At 36.8% G+C, this 26230-nt stretch overlaps 5 protein-coding genes across 6 annotated transcripts; 2 read left to right on the top strand and 3 right to left on the bottom strand.

Moving 5' to 3' along the window:
• Positions 1-1467: 1467 nt before the first annotated feature.
• LOC116182551 lies at positions 1468-2798 on the bottom strand. The gene is made up of 2 exons (XM_031503082.1): positions 2786-2798; positions 1468-2343 (listed from the first exon to the last, which is right to left on the bottom strand). The coding sequence occupies exon 2, from the start codon at positions 2182-2184 to the stop codon at positions 1468-1470; it is 717 nt and encodes a 238-aa protein (XP_031358942.1). The 5' UTR covers positions 2185-2343; positions 2786-2798.
• Positions 2799-6718: 3920 nt separating this feature from the next.
• Positions 6719-8931, top strand: LOC116182552 (protein ALP1-like). 2 transcript variants are annotated; one of them, XM_031503084.1, is made up of 3 exons: positions 6719-7055; positions 7824-8493; positions 8550-8931. In XM_031503084.1, exons 1-3 carry the CDS (start codon positions 6736-6738, stop codon positions 8568-8570), a joined length of 1011 nt encoding a protein of 336 aa, XP_031358944.1. In that variant the 5' UTR covers positions 6719-6735; the 3' UTR covers positions 8571-8931. The 2 variants fall into 2 exon arrangements, with proteins under 2 accessions (XP_031358944.1, XP_031358943.1); XM_031503083.1 differs by having other exon boundaries at positions 7824-8931.
• On the bottom strand, positions 7049-8964 carry LOC116182554. Its single transcript, XM_031503087.1, has 2 exons — positions 8828-8964; positions 7049-7774 (listed from the first exon to the last, which is right to left on the bottom strand). The coding sequence occupies exons 1-2, from the start codon at positions 8955-8957 to the stop codon at positions 7092-7094; spliced, it is 813 nt and encodes a 270-aa protein (XP_031358947.1). The 5' UTR covers positions 8958-8964; the 3' UTR covers positions 7049-7091.
• Positions 8965-9902: 938 nt separating this feature from the next.
• Positions 9903-13386, bottom strand: LOC116182553 (transcription factor Adf-1-like). Its single transcript, XM_031503086.1, has 2 exons — positions 12234-13386; positions 9903-11195 (listed from the first exon to the last, which is right to left on the bottom strand). Exons 1-2 carry the CDS (start codon positions 12364-12366, stop codon positions 10321-10323), a joined length of 1008 nt encoding a protein of 335 aa, XP_031358946.1. The 5' UTR covers positions 12367-13386; the 3' UTR covers positions 9903-10320.
• Positions 13387-15505: 2119 nt separating this feature from the next.
• Positions 15506-18261, top strand: LOC116182550 (zinc finger MYM-type protein 1-like). The gene is made up of 2 exons (XM_031503081.1): positions 15506-15587; positions 16810-18261. Exons 1-2 carry the CDS (start codon positions 15543-15545, stop codon positions 18259-18261), a joined length of 1497 nt encoding a protein of 498 aa, XP_031358941.1. The 5' UTR covers positions 15506-15542.
• Positions 18262-26230: the final 7969 nt, after the last annotated feature.

Genomic DNA, 26230 nt, shown 5'->3' with positions numbered 1-26230 from the left:
GCCGACATTTTATCAAAAAATGTTCCCTACAAAAGTTGTAGCTCCCATTATTACCTTTAAAATGATATGCAATAGTACTTACTTTGTTGAAGAGCTTGCGAGATTCAGCCGGTGTAATGCAGAATGCGTACCCAGTCGTGGCGGGTTCCGTCGAGGTGGGCCCGGCGGCGCGGCGTTGCAATGCTAATATTGTTGTATAGTGAGTGTTTTTTTTTAACTTTAAGGTACACTATTGCATTTTCTCTAAACAAAACCAAACGAGATTTTTTTTATGTTCTCACAGAATGTGATACCAGGTCTTCTTTATTCGGCAAAGGCAAAATCAACGAGAACAAATCGGAAATGGTCAACATCAATCTATTTTTTAATAAAAAAAAATTAAGATACCGCAATTATTTTCTTCTAAATCAACATAAACGAAATATTACATGCATTTTCAAACAAAAAACTATTTAAAATACGTTTTTTAGCTGTACTTATACAAGGACTTATTAATATTTGACACAAATTTAAAAAGGGTGGAATTTAGGTTTCACTGAGACTCGTTTGGTTTTGTTTAGAGAAAATGCAATAGTGTACCTTAAAGTTAAAAAAAACACTGACTATACAACAATATTAGCATTGCAACGTCGCGCCGCCGGGCCTACCTCGACGAAGCCCGCCACGACTGGGTGCGCATTCTGCATTATACCGGCTGAATCTCGCAGGCTCTTCAACAAAGTACGTACTATGTCATATCATTTTAAAGGTAATAATGGGAGCTACAACTTTTGTAGGCAACATTTTTTGATAAAATGTCGGCGTGAAAATTTCTGCGACAAAAAGTAAAATTACGTGCCGAAAAATATACTACTTTTTACCTTTTCATAGTCATTACCAACAAACGGTAAAAGTTACGACGAAAGTCAACTGAACTTATTTGTAGACAATGTTATAGCAAAGAGAATAAAACAAATTGCAATCCGATATGTTGTTTAGTAATCGAGAGAGACGCGATTTACGAAACCCCTACACTTTTCATGTTCAGGGGAGCACAGGGGGTGAAGCAAGGGGGGTAGGGGCAGGGACTTTTGGCTAAACACTTGTCTAAATGGTAGTAGTCGATGGGGAAAAAATTAGCTTTATACTATTTTTTTCCTTCAACGGGTGTTTTACGACACAGGTTGACTGGACTATACAATTTTAGTGTGATACAAATTTGAGATTATTTCCATGTAGCATCCTTCGGAAAGAGATTTAATTTGCGTAAAAACGGTCTAGGACGTTTTGGCGCGGCCTTTTTGGCGCAGCCGTTTTGGCGTGGCCGTTATGGCGCAGGCCGTTTTGGTGCGAGCCGTTTTGACGCGATAAAAATAACATTTAACACAAAAAGATGTACAAAGTAAACACCAGGAATTAAAAACTAAAACCTTTAATTGTACATACGAAGAATGTATATGATTACAAATATATACAAACAAAACAATTTTATGGATTCATTTCATAATTGTATGATATACCTCTTAAATACTCTATAATATTTCTGTTTTCAAAATCTAAAACTAATCGCGTTATTCGAGTATCGGCATCCCTGTACTTCTTGAGTTTCTTTGGTGGCTGTCTCCCTGCCAACAGTTGTTCGTACTCGCCGTCCCTTCCCTTTTGAATGCTTTTTAGGGCGTTAACAAATTTCCATATCGTGGGATGATCCATCCCCAGCTCAATTTGCAGTCTCCGATGAGCGGCCTCGGCATGATTGTTTGTGCGGTCTTGATTGTTCTGCACTCTGTCGAACACAGACCACATATTTGGAGAGAACATTGCTAGCCTTCTACCATTTCCTCTTCGGTTCGGACGCCCGATGTAATTGTCTTCTAACCATTGCAGAAGAGGTTGAAGTTCTACTGGCAAAGCTTCACCCAACGCGTCAACAGCTTCGTCCAAATCGTTTATGGGAACAAACGCCAATGAACTAACCATTCTAGCCATCACCGCAAATTCGGCATCGGTGTTGTAGCGATGTAACAGTCCCAAAATCGATAGATGTTTTTTCAAGTTTTTCGTCAAATGAAAAAAACAGCCATGCATTGTAACGCCTGGAAACGCATTTTTAAATGCATTTATTGCTGACAGCTCGTAGTCACAGGATATATACGTAGGGTTGAATGCCAATTGCGGATTAATATTTTGTATCAGATCTATCATCGTCGCATACGTTATTTGAAGTTTATTGGGTAGAAGGGCATAGAGCAAAGCGATCACACCACCAAACCTTTCAGGCAATATCACGTAAACCTGATGAAATAACGGTGGTGTTGACTTGAAAGTGCCATCTACGTACCATTTATCTGACTCACTAAGGATCTGGAACAATTATTAAATATAACAAAAAAAGTTTGAGTAAATCGAGTACGAAACAATAGAGTTACACGTAATGAACGTTCTCTCCCAAATATGACAATGCGATTTTGAATTGGTCCTGTATCTGCTAGTAGAAATAATTCTTGTTCGCCATTAGGCAATCCATAAGATCTATATTCATCGGGAAAAACGAGTTCTTGTACTGTTGCGGGATTTGGAGGAGCAATATTCATTTCATTTCGTTTGCGTCTAATAACTTTCTTTAGTGCAGCGGTTCTCAAAGTGTGCTCCGCGGAGCCCCAGGGCTCCGCGTAACCATTCATGTGTCAATAAAATTTTAAAAATAAGGTAGGTACTAAAAATAAGTAGAAGAAAATAACTACTAAAGACTAAACCTTCACTGCAATATTTTAAAATATATAGAATGTTGAAGTTAATAACTAACAATTAAAAGAGCAACGATATTGTTCCTGGTGGCAGTTGCCTGAGAGAGGAATATTAGCGCAAGCGCATCGTCAACTTATGAACCGTCTGAACCTCTTCATGTGTACGTAGTTAGCAGTATGAGTTGAATGACGACGTGTTGTAGATGGTGTCACTTATTTTCATTGTATTGTAGTCTGCACAGTATAAACTCGATATCAAGAAACTATGCGCTACAAAGAAACAATATCATTCATCCCACTCATAATCGTGATTTTCTTATATACCTACCTATATACATATACTGTTGTAAAAAGTAGAGATAATACGTCTTTGAGTAAAATTTTTTTCCACTTCAATAAGAATCAAAATCATAGGGCTCCGCGACGTAATCGTAAGTAGGGTTAGGGTTCCGCGTTGAAAAAAGTTTGAGAACCGCTGCTTTAGTGCATTTCGATTGGGAACGACAGCTGTAGAAATTCATATATATGTATATATTTAGTTGTAAAGGGCAGTATTAACGTTGTTTATAACAGAACAAAGGTAATCACTATATGGGCAAATTAAGTTAAGAAAGGAATGCAGTTGAAGATAAAAAGTATTATTAATTATGATACCTTGTGCCGCTGGAGTAAGTTGAGACGAACATATGTTTATGATTTGGCTGGGTTGTTCCATCGTATTAACAGCTCTTGCTTTTACAGCACATACGGCGATATCAGATTCCACTTTTGCTGCATCACTATCGTGGCTGTGGCCGCGGATTTCTTTAATAATTTCATTGTTTTGAACATGAATTCTTCCTTTGCACACGTTCTTCCTTTCGCATCTCCAGAATTCGATAGACACATCTTTTTCGCTTAATCTATCAAACACGTATAAATAACCATTACTTGCGAATTTTGGTTTCTCTCGTTTACTCTGTAGATTTATAGCCATAGTTTGTAAGCACGAATCACGATGTACTTTTGCTAACGCCAGATGAGGTTTTGTAACATCCCTAAAATTTGAGTGTGATAAAAATTTGAGATTATTCCCATGTAGCATCCTTCGGAAAGAGATATAATTTGCGTAAAAAGCGTTAGTTCTCATTTATTTTGTGTTGTTCCCGAATTGGACGATTTTTTGTAACACATTTTTTAAAGATATCTAATTTATAGGTACTTATTCGCTTACATGCGTTATTTTCCAGATAGGGTCAATACGCAATTCATGGAGTAATTACTGGGTTAAAAAAATATATACGTCTTATACTGGGAAAAGTGAAATTATCCAGGATTAGCCGTTGTGACAATGATTGGCGTTTTCTAATCGATGTTTAATTATATATGCATATTCGTCACAGTTACTAATGACCTGGGTAAATTAGCGTAATTACTTGTTTACTTTATGCAATGGTTGGGCAGGTAAACTCTTCAATCTTTGTTTATTCGTTACCATTTCATATTATGCAACCCATCATAAATAAATAAATAAATAAACAGAATTAAAATTTAAGTGGAATACACCCTTAAAAGAGAATTTGTTAAATCCGGCAGCATATCTAATGTGATTGCATTATCTGAAAGAAACAACTGCAATTAAATCTTTTGAAAACAGGTGAAAGCATCAAACATGCTTGTGCGGTACGGATATATGCATTTTAAACTCCTCAGAGGTAATCTCACATTTTTCAGTCTTAACTACATTGACATTAAAAAACAAAAAAACTCATTGTTGGTACTCCATGACATTTTTTTTGTTCATTTAATCACCAGCGCAGCGACATACTACATCGTACTGCCATCGAAAAGTGTTTTTTTTTCAATGGTACTACTAACTTTAAAAAAAACCAGTCATTTTCACCATCATCTCCTGTTCATGTTCAATTCAACAGCAAGGTTATGTGGCATGTGCGCCATGTGCCATACGCAACAAGTGTTTCCATAGAATGTACAGAACAAAGGTAGTGAAACTGGACTGGAAATTGAAAATTGCTAACTATTGTGAAATGATGGTGCAACAATGAGAGACGCCCCCGCAACTATGTACTAAGTGGTACTTGCATTAATAAACGTAAAACTTTCTCACCTTTGAACACTTCCAGAAGTTCTTCCATCTGCCACTCTCTTAATTTTTCTTCCATTTTCACAAGTCTGAAGTCACATTCACACTTCACAGAAAACTGGTAGTAAAAGTACCTAAATTATAACAAAATGTGCCCGCGTCAGTTGAAAGTTGCAACGATGAACGCAATAAAGCAAATAATGCAGTTCATCTTTATACAGTCAAGTTCTTTCGTTGGTCTGACGCAGCGAATCATGCACCTACATAATATATTCGAAGATGCAGCAAATTATATTTTGTAGAACCAAAGAGCAATTATTCTTTGTGGGGAAAATTTTGATTAAGGCAAATAAGGTGCTTACTTATCTACATGCATGATATTTAATCTGGATATAAAGAAGGTATTGTTTGCACGAAGAAATATTTTGCAAAGTATAACGAACTATTTTCTTCCAGTCGCAAAGGTGCTTTGTTAGAACATAATTAGTAAGTTTACTTATTTAGGACAGAAAAAAAATTTAGTTTGCTTAACAATATTTAATCAGAAATGAAATTTAGATTCTACGGATACTTGAATTAACTTAACTAAACGATCTCGTTGCGTTGATAACCCAATATATTATTTGTTTTAGTAAATAAGGGCGTAGATAATTAATTTTAGTTACAGAAACTAACATTTTTTTCTGTGTAGCGAATCTAAATCATTTAAAACCGACCTACTTCCGCGATTACGGAACAATTTTCTTAACCACACTCTTTTTGCACGTTTTTTTTGCGTTGCTCATTGTCACAAAGCGCACTTAAAATAATATATGCACCTGCTGCTACAATAACGTTATCCATGTTTAAATGTATTCGATTTGACAGGATTTGTTAACGGTTTTTCATGGGAACAAACTGAACAGAACTTTGCGCGGCAAGTCATGAAAAATTGCACGAGGCGTTTGTGTTGTTTGTTCGGCGCGCGCGGTACGTTTGGTTCGTTCGGAATGTTTTTGTTCAAGTGAATACGCACCTTTAGGTGGGCGGCATTACGCCATTACCCCTACCTCTCCTAATTTCGGTATGGACAAAGTAGAGTACTTGGGGTTTATTCTTAGTAAAAACGGGCTTGAACCTAGTGCGGCGAAAACTAGAGCGATCGCTGAATATCCGCGGCCACGAAATGTAAATGAAGTGAGGAGTTATTTGGATTTAACCGGTTACTTTAGGAGGTTTGTGCCGAATTATGCCAAACGCGGGCGAGCCTTAAGTGAATTAGTAAAAGCGAAAGCCGAATTTAAGTGGAGTGACGATCAGGAAAACGCGTTTGTCGATTTACGGGAAGCGCTTACAACGCGGCCGACGGACGACGAGATTGTTTGATCCAAAAGCAGCGCGTACGGAATTGCATTGCGACGGGAGTGCAGCCGGGTTGGGTGCCTTATTATTAGAATCCGACGGTGAAGGGAATATGCACTTGGTCCATGCGATCTCGAAGAAAACAAATACCACAGTTCAAAAATCGAGCTGATGGCGATAGCGTGGGCGGTAGAAAGGTTGCGAATGTATTTGCTGAGCGTGCCGTTTCGTTTATTGTGTATACGGATTGCCAGTGTCTGGTTTTCTTAAACACAAACAAAACCAAAAATCCGCAAGTCGCACGGTGGGCGACTCTATTACAAGAATACGAGATGGAGCCGGGACGGAAATGAGTCATGCCGACGCCCTTTCGCGTGCGCCGTGCGACTACATTAAAGCCGGAAACATATATAGGTGACGCGAAGCGACGCAACGCTACGCGACGTTACGCCATATTTTCGTTATTTTTCCTGTGTGTGCATATTTGAACGATGCGACGCGCCGTCACGCAACGGAACGCCACTTCACTTACCATAAAATACATACAGTCATCTCCAGTTCATCAAAAGTAACAGACGACATAAGATGGATTTGGGTAGTTCCGATGAATACGAAGAAGAAATTGAGGAAGCGTGCGTGGCTATTATGTGCATAGAAGCGCATTGTAAAAGAAGAAGTGTGTGGGTACACGAAATTAATTTGAATAGAGAAAACGATGGTGAATATCATACCTTAATTAAGATTTTGGAAAAAGAAGAGAATAGTGATCGATTCCACATGTACTTTCGTATGAGCAAGAATCAGTTCAATTATCTCCACGATTTAATCAAAGACAAGATTAGAAAAATTGACTCAAAATTTCGACGCGCAATTGGAACCAAAGAAAGACTAGCTGTTTGCTTAAGGTAAGTTACGTTTAATAACAAATTTACAACATTTATTTACAAATTATGGTATTGGTTCATGTCCCCAAAATAATTTGAATAGTGCACTTGTTCTGTGTACGAGCTTTGATCCACATTTGGACTAGGAGCAGACGACGAAGTGAAAGTTGACATGGAGGAGGAAGAAGTGGAACGTTCCGGAATTCCTTGTAGACCCCTAATTTCCGCTTCTGACACCAACTGACATAATGCCATACGAATCTTCGCCTGCTCCAATTGAGGTAGACGTTTTACAGTTTTCGCCATGCTCAAGTAAAACATATCCACCTCATCATGTTTTATGTCATTCTCATGCCGCTTGATTCGCATTTCGGCATTCCTTTTCATTATTTGCACCATCTCTTGCGCAGGATTCTGATGCTTACGCATCTTCACTGGCGTTACGCGAGTTGGTGTCTTGTTCTCTCCACCCTCATGCTCCTGGGTGTGAGAGACCTCTTCAGAGTCCAGTGTATCTTCAGGATCAAGGCTCTCTTCTTCCTCTTCTTCCACATTGGTTACTTTTTCTAAGTTGCTTGATGTCTCTCTCATTTCCAAAAAAGGAATTAAAAAAGACATTTCTTGTTCATACTTCCAAGCAGCAATCTTTCTTGCTGATTGACCGCTTTTTGTTTTTCTTCTTTTCTTCGCCGCTATAAACGCGTTTCTTAACTTCACCCACAAAGCTTTCACTGCATCCGCTAAAACATAAAAGAAACATCATTAACAATTGGTATATCTGATTTTCAGATTTTTGGCTACAGGAAATTCATTTCGTTCTCTCGGATTCAGCTACAAAATGGGATTCAGTACAGTACGAAGTATTATATATGAAGTTTGCGAAGTCATTGGAAAGATGCTGGGCCCTATAGTAATGCCACCTCCTACTGAAGAAACTTGGCGTACAATTACAGAAGGCTATAAGAATATATGGAACTTCCCCAACTGTTTAGGAGCCCTTGATGGGAAGCACATCAACATACGATGTCCCATAAATAGCGGATCGGATTTTTATAATTATAAGGGAAACTACTCTATTGTCCTTCTTGCACTGGTAGATGCCAACTACAAGTTTATTGCAATTGATGTAGGTTCTTACGGTCGAAATAGTGATGGGGTTATATTTAGTAATTCTCAACTTGGGAAATCATTAGCTAGCAAGAGTATGAACGTACCTCATGATAAGCCATTAGTTGAAGGCGGAGAAGCATTACCGTTGGTGATAGTAGGAGATGAAGCATTTCCATTAAAAAACTACCTTCTTCGACCTTATAGCAGACAAAATATTGCAGGTAATGAAGCTAATAAGATATTCAATTATCGATTATCCAGGGCTCGAAGAGTGGTAGAGAATGCTTTTGGGATTTTAAGCGCTAGATGGAGAATTTTTCTACGTTACATGGAGGTACAACCAGATAAGGTGGATACTATTGTTCTAGCTTCATGTTGTCTACATAATTTACTTTGTGATAATAGGGACTTCGAGCCCGAAAATGACCACTTCAATCAGGCTGAATCTGGTTTATATAATCTCGGTCGATTAAGGCAAAATTATACTCAACAAGCTATGTACGTTAGGGACAAATTCAAAGATTATTTTATGTCAGAAGCTGGAAGTGTTCCATGGCAAGTGGAACGCGTACGACGAGGAAGACAAAATATGTGACACGTGACAAATTTCATGCATATTTGCAATTTTACTTTACTTCTCGTTAACTGTACGTGTACTTAAATAAATATTTGTATTAACTTACCTGTTACATTCATTATATTGGCGATATCCTCCCAGGCCTCCTGCCTTATTGCCTGATCTCTATAAAATTTGCTTTTTATGTCATATAGACAGGGATGCTCTCGCACATGGTCAATTAGCTCTGCTTCCATTGTTAAACTAAACTAAAAGAAAAAAAGATGCACGTGTGCGCGTGCAGATTTACACCTGCCAACGCTATGCAACGCAATGCAGCTTGACGAAAATCTAAACATTTGGAATCGCATCGCGTCGATTGGCGTAAAGTCGAGTTCCATGTCGTAAGTGTGATCACTCTTATGAAAATCCAGATGACAGAAATTCGTAACGTCGCGTTGCATCGCCTTGCGTTGCGTCGCGTCGGGTAAATATGTTTCTGGCTTGGCAGGGCGAACGTTGAGACGCAGTGTGACGTGTGGTGACGCAGGGTGAAGTGACGCGCATGGGCGAAGTGAACTGCCTGCGCGTGTACGTGCGAACAGATGAAACGCTGGTCACGTAATTCTATGTAATTTGTTAGACTCGGATCTGATTCTGAGTTTGCCGAGGAAGAAATAGCGTATGCAACTCTATTGAAGAAAAAATTGCCAACAAGTCGTTACTTAAGAAAAAGAACAATCTCCATCGCAATTTCCTCCCATAATTGCTGTTTCAATTTACTCTTCATGTAATAACGTCACTTGTGTCATACAAGACCTTTCTACACCGAACTGCTTCAATTAGCTTCTCCTCCATCTTCCTTTTTGTCGACACACACAAACGAAGAATGGAAAAGTCACTGCTATTTTGTGATTAGACCGCAGACTATCGCAGACTCACGGCGTACCAAAACTGCGACACGTCACGCTGCGTCCGAACATTCGCTGATGTATAGACGTCCTTTGGTTGCAGAAATCTGTGGTGAGTCACCCTGTGTCATTTCACGTAACTGCGTCTCAACGTTCGCCCTGCCTAAAGAAACCATAGACCGCGCACTCAGTGAAGTGGCAGAAGGTCGTCTCAGTATTAGGCTAGCCGCAAAATGACTCGCAGTTTGGTGAGGTGACGCAGCGTGAGTCACGGTGAGATTTTGAGGGGGTTTAACTGCTAACGCGCGCAAATACGATCGCAGTTTGCTTCTTGCAATAACGGTTGATTGCAGGCCCACAATGGAAATAGCTACGGCACTTACGTTTGACAGTTCTGAATCTGATTCGGAAGATGAGCTCGTATCCGAATTGGTATTGTTTATCTCCCAAATGACCAAAAGAAAGGCAGCAAGAGGTCTGTACTTAAAAAGAAGAAAAAGTCACGGAGAATTTGCTATGACCAAAGAATTTAACGACGAACAATTTAAAAATTATCTTCGGCTAAACCGGGACCAGTTTATCGAAGTGCATGAGATCATCAAAAAAGAAATTGACGCAGAAGGATGTAACGCTACAAGGCCCATCGGGACGGAAGAGAAACTAAGTGTATTTCTAAGGTAACTTTATTTTATTAAATTTTTTTATCAGATTATTTATCTGGAAAAGAAGTGATCAAATTAATCAGCTCGTCTCGACTGCTACTTGTGGAGTAATCGTTTTTCTCCGGATAGATTTCAGGGGTGCTTAAGAGTGACTGTTCCGAATGGAAACTAGTTGATGATGCTCTGCTGCTGGATGGAGTGGCTGCAGGAGGAGAATGTAAATTCTGGTAGTAGAGCTGCTGCTGATCAGGGCTGGGCTGCTGGTAGACAGCAGAACCAATACCCATTAACATGGCCTGCGCTTGTGAAACTTCGTTGAACAAACCATTTTTAACCATGTGTTGATATGAGGGTGGCATTTTTTTAGTAGATTGGTACATCGCCAAAAAAAAGTGAAATAGTGGATCATTTTGTGTAAGATTTAATTGCTGTACCAAATTTTTTCTCTCTTCCGTTCTTGCTTTAGCTCTTTCCTCACGTTTCTCAATACTTATTTCTTTAAAAAGTGTAGTAACATTATCTTTCTTCATTTTTTTAATTGAATTGGGGGTTGCAATTAACGTCCGCTTTGTAGATAACATTGTAGGAGCAGTTTGTGAAAGTGTCTGAGATTGGGATTCATCCTCCATATTTTCGGGTTGGTCCTGTATGTTCATTTGTTGTGAATTTTCATTATATACCTCTGCAACATCTACATTGGATTCAAAATCTTGTGATAGGTTTTCAGTTTCATCGTCTTGTCGGAGGTTTCCTTCTCTTGATTTATTGACCATATAAGGCTGCAGAAATCCCATCTGTTTTTGAAATTTCCATTCTTTGATAGTTTCTGCAGCTGCTCCACTTTTGAAACATTTTTGTTGCCTTCGAATCGCATCTCTCAATGAATGTCGTAGTTTTTCCCACAACGCCTTTGCTTCAGATCCTACAACAATGAATTAATTACATCTTTATAAACTCTGGGAAAAGTTTAAAAATGAACAAACTTTTTAATTTTTTTAACACATTATTACTTTTCAGATACTTGGCAACAGGAAACAGCTACAGAAGTATGGCGTACAGCTACAGAATGGGTGATCGAACAGTTTCTAACATTGTGCGAGAGGTATCTGAAGCAATTTGGAAGCTGATGCAACCAATATATTTGCCACAACCAACTGAAGAACAGTGGAAGTCAGTTGCAGATTCCTTTCAGAGAAAATGGCAATTCCCACATTGCATTGGAACCATTGACGGTAAACATGTGGTCATTAAAAAGCCCGGTAAAAGTGGATCCTCTTATATTAATTATAAACATACTTTTTCTATTGTGCTAATGGCTGTCGTCGACTCCGATTATAAATTCATCACCATTGATGTAGGATCACAAGGAAGATTTAGTGACGGAAATGTTTTCAGTACAGGCGTTTTGGCAAAGAAATTGCTGGATCATACTCTACATCTTCCGGCACCTACTGTGTACTGCCTCCACTTCTGAACCCAATGCCATATGTGTTTGTAGGAGATGAGGCCTTCCCATTATCTGAGAATTTAATGCGACCTTATCCCAAACGAAGTGTCACTGATAATTTTGAAAACAAGGTCTTTAATTACCGACTATCGCGAGCACGCCAAACGGTTGAATGCGCTTTTGGTATACTTGCCTCGCGTTTTCAAGTTTTCCGAACACCTTTTGAAATTAAAGTAGAAAGCGTGATTAATGTTGTTAAGACAGCATGTGTATTGCACAATTATTTAAGGAAATATTCAGTACGTCAAAGTGAAGAGGAAGACAACGAAGATATGCCGCAAGATCAGCTGCTCTCCTTGAAATCGAGCAATGCTCGAAGTACACAGAAAGCTTTTCAGATTCGAGAAAATTATACAAATTATTTCAACTCCGCAGGAGTGGTACCTTGGCAGAGGGAAAGTGTTGCTAGAGGGAAATATTGAGATATGTACACTTTATAATAAATAAACTTACCACTTTTCATTCCGATTTCTTTAGCGATTTCCTCCCACTTTTCAGTTTTTAGTTTTGTCCTCATATAGTCTGCATGACTGGTATCGTACAAAACTTGCCGAATCCGCACGGCTTCAATTAATTTTTCTTCCATTTTTCACCACTACTCACCGTGAATAACTACAAGAAACTGCGGGATCGACACTGCGTTCCGCAGGATCACGTTAGGCAAAGACTGCGTCACGTCACACTGCTGACCTGTATTCGCGGTGGAATTTGTTTATTAGGTTCACAAAATCTCACCGTGACTCACGCTGCGTCACCTCACCAAACTGCGAGTCATTTTGCGGCTAGCCAGAGGTGCCGCAAGGAAATTTGAAATTCCTTATGGAACACTAAATAATAAGTTTCATGGGAAACACATTTTAAAGCCTGGAGGCAAGCCGGTTTTCAATACAGACGAGGAACGGGCTTTCGTGAATGGAATTCTCAAATGCTCCGATTGGGGATTTCAACTAGGAGAACGGGACTTGAAGGTCTTTATTAAAAGCTATTTGGAATCGATTTGAACGAAACATGGTTGGATCGACTCGGAAACTTTCAGCGTTTGGTTTGAGTCAACAATTTTGCCTCATGCGCAACAATCTTGCCTCACATTTAAACGTAAATGTGATCAAGAAATGTGAAGAAAATGACATTTCGTTTGTGTGCCTGCCACCCAACAGTTACTCATTTATTGCAACCGTTGGACGTTGCCTTTTTTAGGCCTTTGAAAACAGCCTGGCGTAGCATTTTAACGCAATGGAAATTAGGTAACGCTCGCAACGGTACTGTACCCAAGGAACAGTTTCCTGCTTTGATAAAATTGGCGCTAGAGAAAATGGATTCAGTCCAGACAAAACATCAAAACCAAGCTCAGGAGAATGCCATAAGAAGAATTCTAATCAATGGATTTGAGGCCACTGGTGTTTTCCCTTTGAATGGAGAGCGAGTGTTAAAGAAACTTCCATGAGGAAATGATAATAATATACACGAAGTTGTAAACGATACATTAACGAACTTATTACGAAGTCAAAGAGAAGCTGGACAGTCCACCTTTAATAGTCGACAAAAGAGGAAAAAATTACGAGTGGATCCAGGAAAAAGTGTTTGCCGCGGAAACTTCCTCTGAAGAAGAACAATCATCTATCGAACTAATAGTGGGAGCGGCTCGTGATAAATATTGGTATTATTCGGCATTTCGTATTAAAATTGTGCCACTTGGAGCACATGTTCCCTAGACCTATTGGAGTGATTTGAGTCGCAGAGCCGGAAGTTCCGTCCCTTAGGATTGAAAATGGCGCCATTTTTTTAAATTTCAGGAAATATATGCTTTTAGAGCGATTTTTACGTTTGGGTTGACGTTTACGAGGTTTCCGACGGTGAATATTACAAAAATAATATCCAAAGCTAATTTCTGTGTGGGAAGCATGTTTCATTTATCATATATAAGGCCAATTGTATGATATCTTTAACGTCCGACAAGATTCAAAGGTTTTGACCGATTTTCGTAGTTGAGGTGGCGTTTCTGAGATACGTAATTTTCACAACACTGATTTCTCGTAATTTGTTTGATTGACATTAATGTGACAACTGAATTTATCGCGATCCGAGATCTTGATTTTTGTTACAGACATGTTTCCAAGGCAACCCTACAATGTGACCTGAAAAGTAATGACAAACTCGAAATACGATTGGCTGACAACAGTTGAATAATGAAAACATATTGAATAATAGATAACTTTCTCAATTAAAACGCATCAGTATTCTACCTATTATTTAATATGAGTAGAAAAAAATTAGTTAAAATCATTAAAAATAAAACGCTGACAGTCATGTTTATAATAAGCATGTACATTGTGCATATACTCGGCTGCGATTTTTACAGTGTTCTTGTCAGTTAGAACTCTGTAGGGTGCAGGGAAGGCTGTTTCGTAAGCATGAGCACCTCATGGTCTCACAAGTTCACTTGCAGCCGCATTTCCCTAGAATTGTTGAGGAAAAGTTTACAGCACAGTTTCACAATATTTTTTGCCACAAAAACGAAAACTTAACTTTCTACCTTACAACAAATCGCTTGCCGTTCCTGTTTTTTTGGCCATCTACATTCGTTTTTTGTTATATTGATCCACGATGTTGGAACTGCACTCACATAATTCTCGCCATTACAAGTAAATTCGATTAGGCTGTATGTAGTCATCTGATTGAAATACATGGCAATAATATTATTAAAATGTCAAAAGATATACTTACTTCTACTTATATTTTTATATAAAATTCAAATCGGTAAAAGAACGACAAATGGAACGTAAACCAGAAGAATTGTCATTAGTCGCCATCTGCAAAACTAAACCACTTGATGACCTGGCCACGTGATGCGTGTAATCAGTGATGGATTTAGGGGGGGGCTACAGGTGCTTTAGCACCGGGCCTCCCGATTTAAGGGGCCCCTTTTGCTATTCACAAATCTCTCCTTTTTTAAAAATAAATATAGCCAATAAGGACGAAAAGAATCTATTTTCGATTCTACGACAGGCGGAAATTTAAGGCTACTTACTTTAAAAAAGTACATTGGTGCGTAATATATGTAATAGTATTTTAGATTTTAGTCTGTCACTCTGTCGTATGCGTAAAGTACTTTATATACCCATTACTCACAATTTCTGTGTAATAATAAAAGTATTTTTTCAAGGGAGTCCTTTGCCCTTTCTAATTCTAGGTATAAAGTCATAAAGATTAAAGAGCGCCGAAAGTTGAACGTGTTTGGTAACAATTAACAATAGATGCCTTCTTATTTTTAGACTACTACTTAGAATTCTACTTTACACAAACGTACCTACACCTTGGAAAATATTAAACTTTAAAGTTTAAACCCTACTTAAGCAAGAAAATTCGCCAATTTCGTTTTGGGTTGCAATCTTCAGTCTGAGACAAGACAGGTATTAGTGCCCACGCGGCTACGCAGTACGCACAGCACAGCCCATAGGCCATATACCTATCGAAATATTACTCTAGTAATTATTGTTTTTGATCTGTAGTCTCCGACTCGACTTCTGTAAAGTAAAGTAACCGACTTGCCACTAACCGTACTTGCAAGTTGACAAGCGTGTAATATTTACCACCATCACGAAAAATAAAATATTCCTGACTATTCATTACATTATTTGTGAATTGTGTTGTGGTAGCTAACTAAGTACCTACTTAAAGTGCGCGTGTGGCTATTTCGCCTCTTTCCATCTCTGTCAAAAGTAATTGTTCGTGTTTATTAGTGATTGCGATTTTAGTTTTATAATGTCATCATTGAGGCAATATAAAAGCGGAGCCGCTAAGCGGAAGGTGAGTAAATTTAATTCATGCTGAATATTGAATAAGGTCGGATAGTGTGGTGTGTCTGCGTAGTGCGTCTCACTTTGCAGGAAAGGTATGTTTCATAAAGTCTATGTAGAAATGTAGTCATTATGATGTTCAAGTTTAAACATAATTATTAATTACATACCTACCAACTCTGAAACTCAAAAAAAAAATGAAACAAACTACGTTAATAGTATATTATTCAACGAGTGAGAAAGTTGGCAATTATTCACGAAGATAAGATTTGCGCCACGAGTCGAAGACGAGTGGCGTAATTTATCTGAGTGAATAATGCCTTTCTCACGAGTTAAATACTATACTTTTTCTACTTGTATTCAATAATTACAGTAATAATAACATTATGCATAATGGTTTTATTATGTCATCAAACAATTGACAAAATCAGCAATGTACGTAAAATACGGAGAAGTTAGAATTATATCGTCGTCACTGCTCATCATGCTTGCACTACTGTCCATTTTCACGTAATTTTCACAAAACTGATTTCTCGTAATTTGTTTGATTGACATTAATGTTTGACAGCGATCCGAGATCTTGATTTTTGCTACACATATGTTTCCAAGGCAACCCTACAATGTGAGCTGAAGAGTAATGACAGACTCGGAATACGATTGGCTGACAACAGTTGAATAATGAAAACATATTGAATAATAGATAACTTTCTCAATTAAAAACGCATCAGTATTCTACCTATTATTTAATATGAGTAGAAAAATTAGTTTTTCGTTGACCTCTTTATAACAACCTTAAACCTAAGTTACTCCTTAGTTACGGGTGTAATAATGAAGCTCATTAATCGTTAGCGACCATTATACGTTAGCAACCATTAATCGTTAGCAACACTCATACATACCTTTCTAAGGAAAACTGTCAACATGACATTTTCGGAAGCTATAACAACGGCAAAAATTTTAATTTGGTGAATCGTAACTTCGTTTGTAGTTTCTTGTGTTTTAATTCAAAATTACCTACCAACGAAAAAACGTTGTATGCAATTCATGTATAAATCGGCAATTTATTGGTTCGTTCGAATTTAGTCCACTCGCTGCGCTCGTGGACTAAACATCTCACTCACCAATAAAACGCCTTATTTATACACTCATTGCATAAATAACTATTATAGTTGCTCACAAGTCACAGCTTATTTATATACGCGCGTGCTATTGCAAATGTTTTATCTTTACAGGCGAAAGAGGAAAAACTAAAAAGCATTCAAAAATTGCCGAAATTGACCATGTTTTTTAAAACTCCAGAGGACATTGCATCTCTACAAGATCACGAAGGGAAGGAAACAATTGATGACGTTGGCTTAAACGTTGGCGAAATAAACGAACTGGACTCGCAGTCGCAGGAAAACGAGAATCTTCGAAAAGATAGCCAGAATGAATTGCAACCTAAATCAACGTCATCTTCCTCTAGTTTGTGGATTTCCAATGATGCAGGATTATGGCCTACAAACTTAACGGATGAATTTAGATCGAGATGTGTAGAAAAAGGTTCTGATTATTTCCAAAATGATGACGGCGTTTATGAATCATCAAAACGTTGTTTCAAAACGCCAAATAGAAAACTGTCCAATAGACTATTTCATAAAAAGATGATTAACGGAGAAACTGTACGCCGAAAATGGATCATGTATTCGCCTTCTGTTGGGAGCATCTACTGTTTTGTTTGCAAGTTATTTGCTGTAAAAGGTGTGAGTGTGAGTGCATTTGCTCACCAGGGATTTTCAAATTGGGGTAAAGCAGAAGAGAGCACACTTTCTCATGAAAATAGCATCGAACATCGTGATAGTATGTTTTTATTTTTAAATAGAACGAATCTAAGTTGTCGTATAGACAAAAGTTTAATCGATCAGTTCAACAAAGAAAGTGAATACTGGATAAAAGTATTTGAAAGAATAGTTACCGTCATTAAATTTATAGCTGAGAGGGGCTTATCGTTTCGTGGTCACGTAGAAAAGTTTGGCGATTGTAGAAATGGAAATTTCTTAGGAATACTAGAACTGATTTCCGAGTTTGACCCCTTTCTCAAAACGCACATCGAAAGGTATGGCGGCAAAGGTAGTGGTCATGTATCCTATCTATCGAAAACAATATATGAGGAGTTTATTGAAATCATTGGTGGCGAAGTCAAGAATAAAATTATTTGCGAAATAAAAAATGCCAAATATTATTCCTTAATCGTGGATTCTACACCTGACATATCGCACACTGATCAACTTTCAGTGATTATTAGGTATTGCATTTCGAATAAAGTGCATGAACGTTTTTTGACATTTCTGCCCATTTTTAGTCACACTGGAAGTTCTTTGAGTACTGTAATTCTAGAATTTCTCGATACTCATGGCATAAACATTTTAAATTGTCGAGGCCAGTCATACGACAATGCTAGTAATATGTCGGGGAAATACAGGGGATTGCAAGCTGAAATTAGAAACAGAAACAATCTTGCATTTTATGTTCCGTGTGCTGCGCATTCGCTAAATCTAGTGGGCCAGTGCAGTGTTGAGGCATCTACAGAGGCATCAAGATACTTCATGTTTTTACAAAAATTGTACGCTTTTTTCGCCAATTCAACTCATCGGTGGGACGTATTAACAAGAAAGTTGCAAGAAAATAAAAAAAATTTACGTTGAAATCACTTTCGTCCACTAGATGGTCATGCCGGGAAGATGCAACAAAAGCTTTGGAAGCTAATTACGACGAAATCTACGATAGTCTTACAGCTATTCGAGATGATCCAAATGAAAAAAAGGAAACTAAAATGGAGAGTTCTTCTTTAGTCAACACCCTAGAGAAATTTGAAACGGCTTTTATGACCATATTTTGGAACACAGTTTTAAACCAACTTGGGGCTGTTAGCAATACTCTCCAAAAACCTGGCCTAGATTTAAACACTGGGACACAACTACTGCAAGGATTACAAACCAGCATAAAAAAACACCGAGAAAATTTTGAATGCTTTGAGGAAAAGACCAAAAATCTTAGTACTCACGTCGATTTTCAATATTCAAAAAAAAGATCCGATTTGAAGAGAAAGTTTCCAGATGGGCAGTCGTTACATTTAGAAGGTTCGACAAAATTTAAAATAGATACATTCTATGTATCCATTGACACATTAGTCTCCGAACTTGATAAACGACGTGAGGCATATAGTGACATATCTCGTCTTTTCGGATTTTTTGGTGATTTCCGAAATATTGAGGAAGAAGAATTAAGACAATGTGCTCGGAAGATTGTGGACACGTATAAGGACGACTTGGATATCGCTTTGGTTGAAGAGATTGTATTTTTCCGCAATTTCCTATTGACTATCCCAAATTTCGAGAATTTAGTCCCTAAAAATATGCTAGATATTATTGTTGAAAAAGATTTGATTTCAGTGTTTCCAAACATGTATATAGTTTTAAGAATATATTTAACACTTGCCATCACAAACTGCGAATCAGAAAGATCGTTTACAAAATTAAGTTTTATAAAAAATGAATTAAGATCTTCAATGGGGGAAACCAGATTGGTTTCATTGTCTATTTGTTCGATTGAGCACGATGTGTTAAGAAGTATTAATTTTGAAGATATAATAAAAACCTTTGTTAGAAATAAACACCGAAAGAAGGCTTTACCGTTTTCCTTTTCTATGTCTTAAATTTTGCACATTTAGTTTTATAATAAAGAAATCATTTACTTCTTCTCGTACTTTTTTAATGCATAAACCACTCATAAGATTTAAATTCGTAATCCTAATTAGCTGAGGGGGCCCCTTCACACCAATTAGCACCGGGCCGCGAATAACCTAAATCCGCCCCTGCGTGTAATTACCTATGGGTAATGACCATAGATCACTTTATTAAAACGTCAGCTTAGCGTTGAGGACCAACGTTATACAAAGAGAAAAAATATAACCCCCCGGAAGTTATAATGCAAAGTATTGTACCCTACGTTAATAAAACATTAGAACAACTTTCTAAATAAACGTTAACAAAACCATAAATACGTAACTTTTTGTAGAAGTTACACACAAAGTAATGTTTACCTACTTTATTAAAACGTCACTCTAATTTTCCAAAATGAACGCTAATTGTACAGAGAAAATGTAACTCTTTCCTGAAGTTGTAGAAATTGAAGCAACCCATCTACTTCTAACCGCAGTAAATAATACCTCAAAAAATGAAGTTTTTTTTGTGTAATAAATAGAACGTTTTTTCAACTTTGCGTTACTTTCAATGTTTAGTGGGTGTATTGCATACGAGTATGTCTAATAAAAGCTACCTTACTTAGTATTGTTTCCATGATATTATGAGAGGTGATTGTGATGGCCTAAGTTTGAGTGGAGGCTTTATTACATAATAGATCTGTGTAATGAAAATGATATTTCATTTATCGCTCTGCCGCCAAATGCGACACATATACTGCAACCATTAGATGTTGCATATTTTAGATCAGTAAAGATAACGTGGAGAAAAGTCCTGAATGCGTGGAAAGAAAAGGTTTGAAACAGCCGCTGCATGACCGTACCCAAAGAAGAATTTCCGGGACCTTTAAAAAATCTTATGGATGTTCTAAACGAAGATACTGCTTCAGAATCTAAAATCTGGCTTTCGTATATGTGGCATATTCCCTATTAATCGCCAAGAATTAGTCGGCGACATCTTTATCGAAAACCTTAATGCAAAGAGGCAGGCCATCACATCTACAAGAACAACAAAAAAAGGAAGAAAGTCAACGTTCCTGCTGGGAAAAGTACCTATCACGGCGGCCGACAACCTAAAATTCCTCACAAATCTCATCAAAAAAATATTTTCCAAAGAGTTTATGAAGAATCTGACAGTGAAAGCGACAGCGACAACTAAAGTGGCACATAGTCCCCCCAACACCGGGAGTGAATCTGTGCCACAAGAAATGTAATTTTTTGGGAATATTTCGAAATAATAAAAAGTTCTATATTACGTTAAAGACAACCAAATATTCAATCTTCCTATTACAATTAGTTAAGTGGCCAAATCGAAAAACGACTCTGTTTCTTAGTTCTAACGGCATTTTATGAGCCATTTTGGCGATGGCACCACTATCTATTGTATTGTGTACTATTTATTTAGTATTAAATTGTTTTCCATAATTTATTACATATACAGTGTGTCCCAGATCGCGTGGGATTGCATGGGTAACTTTGTTATTATTAAAGATAGAGAACTGGTTAAATGGGCAATGTTTTGCAGTTTTGGATGATTATTTAAAATTTTCTTATGGAAATTCAAAATGTCGCATAGGTTCGACGTAAATTCAAAAAAACTAAAATTGGTCATTTCCTTTAATGTCTTATATCATCGAAAGTATAAGAGATATAAAAAAAAGTTTTATATAAAAGCGACTGTCTTTGATACGGTTAATTTAGAATTGATGTAAAAAAAAAATTCAAGATGGCCACTTTTGAGGAACATTTACCAACTTTCTAATGTTAAATGGGCGCCATATTGGATTTTTAGATTACTTGATAGATTTTTAAATTCTCTTTTCAACGAGCTATTATAACATAAGATTGAAAATAAGATACCCGTTATATTAACGGTTTTTCTATTTTAATCAAGTAGTCTGTGACGAATAAAAAAAAACAAAACAAAATCTATTCGAGGCAACAAAACAATGACAATAATATTACACCAGATGTTTAAAATACTGGCTATTATTAGTGAAACACACTTCAAGACAGTTTAGTTTAGACAACGTGTTGCCATTGATGATTATTATTATTGTAGTGGTAGCTACTTCCACTTTACTCTTATTTTTTAATTAAGTACTTACTTTTATAATTTAATGTGCTGTCATAATTCGTGAATTGTGACCTGAGCAGCCAGCTTGTTGGTAGGTGCATAAACCAACCCTTTCTTCGAAACATATGTTGTCGAGACAAATCCTTTAAGGAAGTTTATTGGAGAATTTGTAAATCATGGTGAGAAGTTAAAGATCCAACGAAGATTACATTACATGCCACAAAATACATTAATTTAAAAAAAATATTACTTGATCTCGGCGTGAAACTACAACATGTAGGTTTTCTTGTGACGAGTATAGTGTTCATTATGTCGATTTGAACACTCCGCAGTTAGAAAGATAAGATTCATCTGTCCATATACTCGAACTGGTAAAACTGTTAGTTTCGATATTCTTGCGGATAAACCACCTACTGATCTACAAAATGTGACCTGGGACAATGCATCAATGGTAATACATTGTGTAAAATAAAGCAAAGTGTCTTGAAATGTGTTTAACTGGATAATGGCATGACATTCTTTCGAGGGGATAGTTTGTAGTTATACCAGAATTTGTAGGTATGTAAGTGGATAATAAGATAGTCAATAAGTGATGTTATAAAAATCAAAATTTTTCTAGGCCTACTTATACAAAATTTTGGAGAGAGTTGTAATGCCCAAACCCCCTTCTCATGAGTGCGCCACTGATTTTTTAAACATCTGATGTACTTATTTTCATTGTTTTGTTGCCTCGAATAGATTTTGTTTTGTTTTTTCTTATTCGTCACAGCCTACTTGATTAAAATAGAAAAACCGTTAATATAACGGTATCTTATTTTCAATCTTATGTTATGATGGCTCGTTGAAAAGAGAATTAAAAAATCTATCAAGTAATCTAAAAATCCGATATAGCGCCCATTTAACTTTAGGAAGTTGGTAAATGTTCCTCAAAAGTAGCCATCTTGAATTTTTTTTGGACATCAATTCTAAATTAAGCGTATCAAAGACAGTCACTTTTATATAAAACTTTTTTTTATATCTCTTATATTTTCGATGATATAAGACATTCAAGGAAATGAGCAATTTTAGTTTTTTTTAATTTACGTCGAACCTATGCGACATTTTGAATATCCAAAAGTAAATTTTAAATAAGCATCCAAAACTGCAAAACATTGCTCATTTAACCAATTCTCTATCTCTAATAATAACAAAGTTACCCATGCAATCCCACGCGATCTGGGACTGGGATACGTAAGAGTTGGTTAATTAACTTATCCCGTTTTCGCCCGCGCGAAAGACTATACATGTGTTTTTCATACTCGTATACGAAAAGAGGGCTGATTACTTTTCGACCGCTTAACATTTTTCGTTTTCTTCCAGTGGAAACTCGGAAAACAAAAGTAAAAACGACCAAAAAAACACCCCAGAAAGTCAAACAGAAGAGAAAATTTTATAATTACTCAGAAGACCAATTAATAATAATTAAAGCAGGCTCTTTATAAGATAAGGGAAAATAAAATGAAAATAAGGGCTGCGTGTAGGAAATTTGGGTTCCAAGTACCATTCAGGACCACCTGCATGGGAAAATACCAAAAATTTCGGGAAAAACTGGACCAGAGCCATTATTAACCATCGATTGCGAAGAAAAAATTGTACAGTGGGCCATCAATTTAGCTAAATGTGGTTTCCCAATCAAAAAAGCCCACCTTATTTCAACAGTTGAAAGCATACTTCATACTTCAAATAAGCAACACCTATTTAAAAATGGAAAACCAGGACAAAGATGGTGTGGCAACTTTTTGAAACGTCATCCTGAAGTATTTGTTCGAGAAGCATAAGCAATAAATAAAGCAAGGGCTGTTGTGACGGAAGAAAGCATTAGGTTGTGGTTCAGAGAACTACAAACTTTCCTCTGTAATAACAATTTTACAAAATCTAGGTGACACCTTACACAGTTACACCCAATTTACAAGTTATTAAAAGATGGGGCCAGATTGAATTGGGACAAAAAAATGTGATTACGCATTTAATAAATAATAATACAATATACAATTAAAACAAGAAATACTATCGGAACGGGTGTTAGCGCATTCAAATTCCCCTTAATACTTGCTACAGACGCGAGCCCTTAGGCTGTGGGTGCAGTACTATCACATAAGTATCCCGACGGAACAGACCTATTCAATTCGTTTCGCAAACGCTTACACAGGTACAGCAAAAATATGCGCAAATAGATAAGGAGGCGTACGCCCTCATTTTCGGGGTAAAACGATTTTATTATTATCTATTTGGTAGACAGTTCACACTGATTACAGATCATAAACCATTAGTAGGTACAGATATTTTCACCTTCGAAATCATTACCAATACTTTCAACTACACCATGCGGCACTATGCATTACTTTTACAAGGTTTCGACTACCATATTATTTACAGAAATACAAAACAGCATGGTAACGCGGATGCAAGGTCTCGATTACCGACAAAAGTCAGTCAGTTTTATTATGACATGACTGACCAAATTGAAATATTACAAGTAGAAAATTTACCTATTACGTTAAAACAGCTAGAAAGTGAGACTGAAAATGAACCAAGCTTTACAAAATTATTACAAGCACTCAAAAACGGAACGACTATTGACGCGAAAGATAGATTCAACATTCCCCAAATTGCGTTTTCACTACACAACCATTGTATTTTCAGACAAAATTTAGCTGTCATTCCGACCGAATGTCTTACAAGAACTGCATATTTTACACTTCGGGATAGTGAAAATGAACGCTCTCGCGCGAAATCATTGTTGGTGGCCAGGAATATCGTAGGATGTAGAAAATCTATGTAAAAATTGTGCTGATTGTAACAAAAATAAAAATGAGCCTGGAAAAGTGTCAGTACATCCTGGGAAACGCCAAGCTTACCTTTCGAGCGAGTTCATATAGATTTTGCGGGTCCGTTCATGAATTCGTACTATTTTGTGTTAGTGGACGCATATACACGGTGGCCTGAAATTCATATGGTAAAAAATATGCAAACACAAAATACAATTGTAATATTACGGAAAATCTTTGCAACTTACGGACTACCAAAAATATTAGTTTCGGACAATGGTCCAACGTTTATACCTATCATACGATACGGTTCCTACAACAGAACGGTATAATAGATTAGTTAAGCGCACCGATATCACCCCGCTTCAAACGGGTTGGCAGAAAGCAGAGCTGGGAAGTATTCGAATACAGTATTTGATTACTTTCGGTGTAATCAGTAATCTGTAATCGAATACTTTTTCAAAATTGTAATCGTTATTGTAATCTGACTACTTTTAGTCAAAAGTAATCGTAATAGTACATTATATATCAAGGTAGAGAAGTCCACTATTATTGCCTGAGCACCAAGATTACATCTCGAGGCGCTTGCGCCGAGGGGTGTAAGGTGCGAAGGCAATAATAGCCTTCTCTACCGTGGTATATATACTATTTTTTTCACTACTAGCACTCGAAATCCTCTAAATTAACATATTATATTGATAAGAGAGTTAACGGTTGGACAGAATTGTTTGTTTCTTAATTTAACATGTCAATCAAGTACGTGGAAGTACAAGTCAAACATGCGGTATTTTGTTCTGTCATTAACAGCCAATTTCATAATCAGTAGCTTAAAGTTACTTTTGTTAAATGAAACTTTAGTATAAAGTCAAATTTAAAGCTACTTTAAAATTATTAGAGTTCATAATCTGTGACGTCTACGACTTTAGTTAAATTAATTTTAACGACATAAATAAAAGTTGGCAATAGTGAGTAGTTCACGTGTACCACAAATAGTGCAAAAATACTGCTATCTACACTACATGTGCGTTTTCATTTTGAAGTTATATTAATTCTTTGTCTTCGTGTGTTAGAAATTTGTTTATTTTGTGCCGTGATTTATTTTTAAAAAGTTCGTAATCTGCAGCAAAATGAATGAGATGTAAGTTTTGGGTTGATCATAAGACAATTTATTGTAATTTTTATATTTTTTACATCAGGTCATCGAAAACAGAATCTAAAAGGAATCGTTCCACTTAATTTTTCTAAAGAAGAATAATTCTTTTACAAGAGATCACAAAATATAAAAAAATTATTGAATGTAAAACTACAAATAAGCTGACGAAAAAAGACAAGGTATCTAATTTAATACAATTTTATTAAACAATTATAATAATTTTCTCATAGGAAGATGCTTGGAATAAGGTGCTGGTATCTTTTAATTCAAAGAAGGAGGTTGGCGCAAGAAAACTTGAGCAAATTCAATCAAAATATGACAATTTAAAGTCGAAAGCAAGAAAAGAGATGGCTGATATGAAAAAAGGGGTCAAAGGAACAGGTGGTGGCCCTGCCTATATTGGTGATCTGAGTCCCGTTACCGAAGCTATATTAAATATAATTAGTTATAAGACGGTAGTGGGACTCGAATCAACTTTCGATTCTGATAGTGTAGCATGCAACGTATGTTTATTAACCCGAGTATCGTTCTTGTGAGCACTAAATAATTTTAAATTTTAGATATCACAATCCAGTTGTGTGCCAACGGTAATCACTAGAGCCCGGAATTGTAAGCGCAATCAAACAGTGAAATAAGTATGCAAATAAGCACGTAAAATGTAAGAAATAAGCACCAAAATAAGTATATTAAACAAAAAATTTATTTAAAAGTATTTTTACTTAATGCTTAATTATTTAATTTATTGCTTTATTGCAATACACAATGAAGGTCATTCTCAAATTTTCCTGAGTAAAACTTCTTCGCCGATCTGTAAAAAATGTTTTATACATTGAAAATGTCCGTTCAACGTCACATGACGTCACAAGTGCATGTGAAA

Source organism: Photinus pyralis, unplaced genomic scaffold (assembly GCF_008802855.1).
Source record: "Photinus pyralis isolate 1611_PpyrPB1 unplaced genomic scaffold, Ppyr1.3 Ppyr1.4_unclustered_Scaffold5860, whole genome shotgun sequence".
NCBI lineage: Eukaryota > Metazoa > Arthropoda > Insecta > Coleoptera > Lampyridae > Photinus > Photinus pyralis.
The sequence above is the reverse complement of the archived record's forward strand: the minus strand, read 5'-3'. Positions and strand labels throughout refer to the sequence as shown.

Coding starts and splice junctions, on each gene's coding strand:
- LOC116182551 (XM_031503082.1), bottom strand. CDS start 2,184: ATGATAGATCTGATACAAAATATTAATCCGCAATTGGCATTCAACCCT.
- LOC116182552 (XM_031503083.1), top strand. CDS start 6,736: ATGGATTTGGGTAGTTCCGATGAATACGAAGAAGAAATTGAGGAAGCG. Junction 7,056..7,823: donor AGACTAGCTGTTTGCTTAAG/GTAAGTTACGTT, acceptor TCTGATTTTCAG/ATTTTTGGCTACAGGAAATT.
- LOC116182554 (XM_031503087.1), bottom strand. CDS start 8,957: ATGGAAGCAGAGCTAATTGACCATGTGCGAGAGCATCCCTGTCTATAT. Junction 7,775..8,827: donor CAATATAATGAATGTAACAG/GTAAGTTAATAC, acceptor TTTATGTTTTAG/CGGATGCAGTGAAAGCTTTG.
- LOC116182553 (XM_031503086.1), bottom strand. CDS start 12,366: ATGGAAGAAAAATTAATTGAAGCCGTGCGGATTCGGCAAGTTTTGTAC. Junction 11,196..12,233: donor AGAAATCGGAATGAAAAGTG/GTAAGTTTATTT, acceptor TCATTGTTGTAG/GATCTGAAGCAAAGGCGTTG.
- LOC116182550 (XM_031503081.1), top strand. CDS start 15,543: ATGTCATCATTGAGGCAATATAAAAGCGGAGCCGCTAAGCGGAAG. Junction 15,588..16,809: donor GCGGAGCCGCTAAGCGGAAG/GTGAGTAAATTT, acceptor TTATCTTTACAG/GCGAAAGAGGAAAAACTAAA.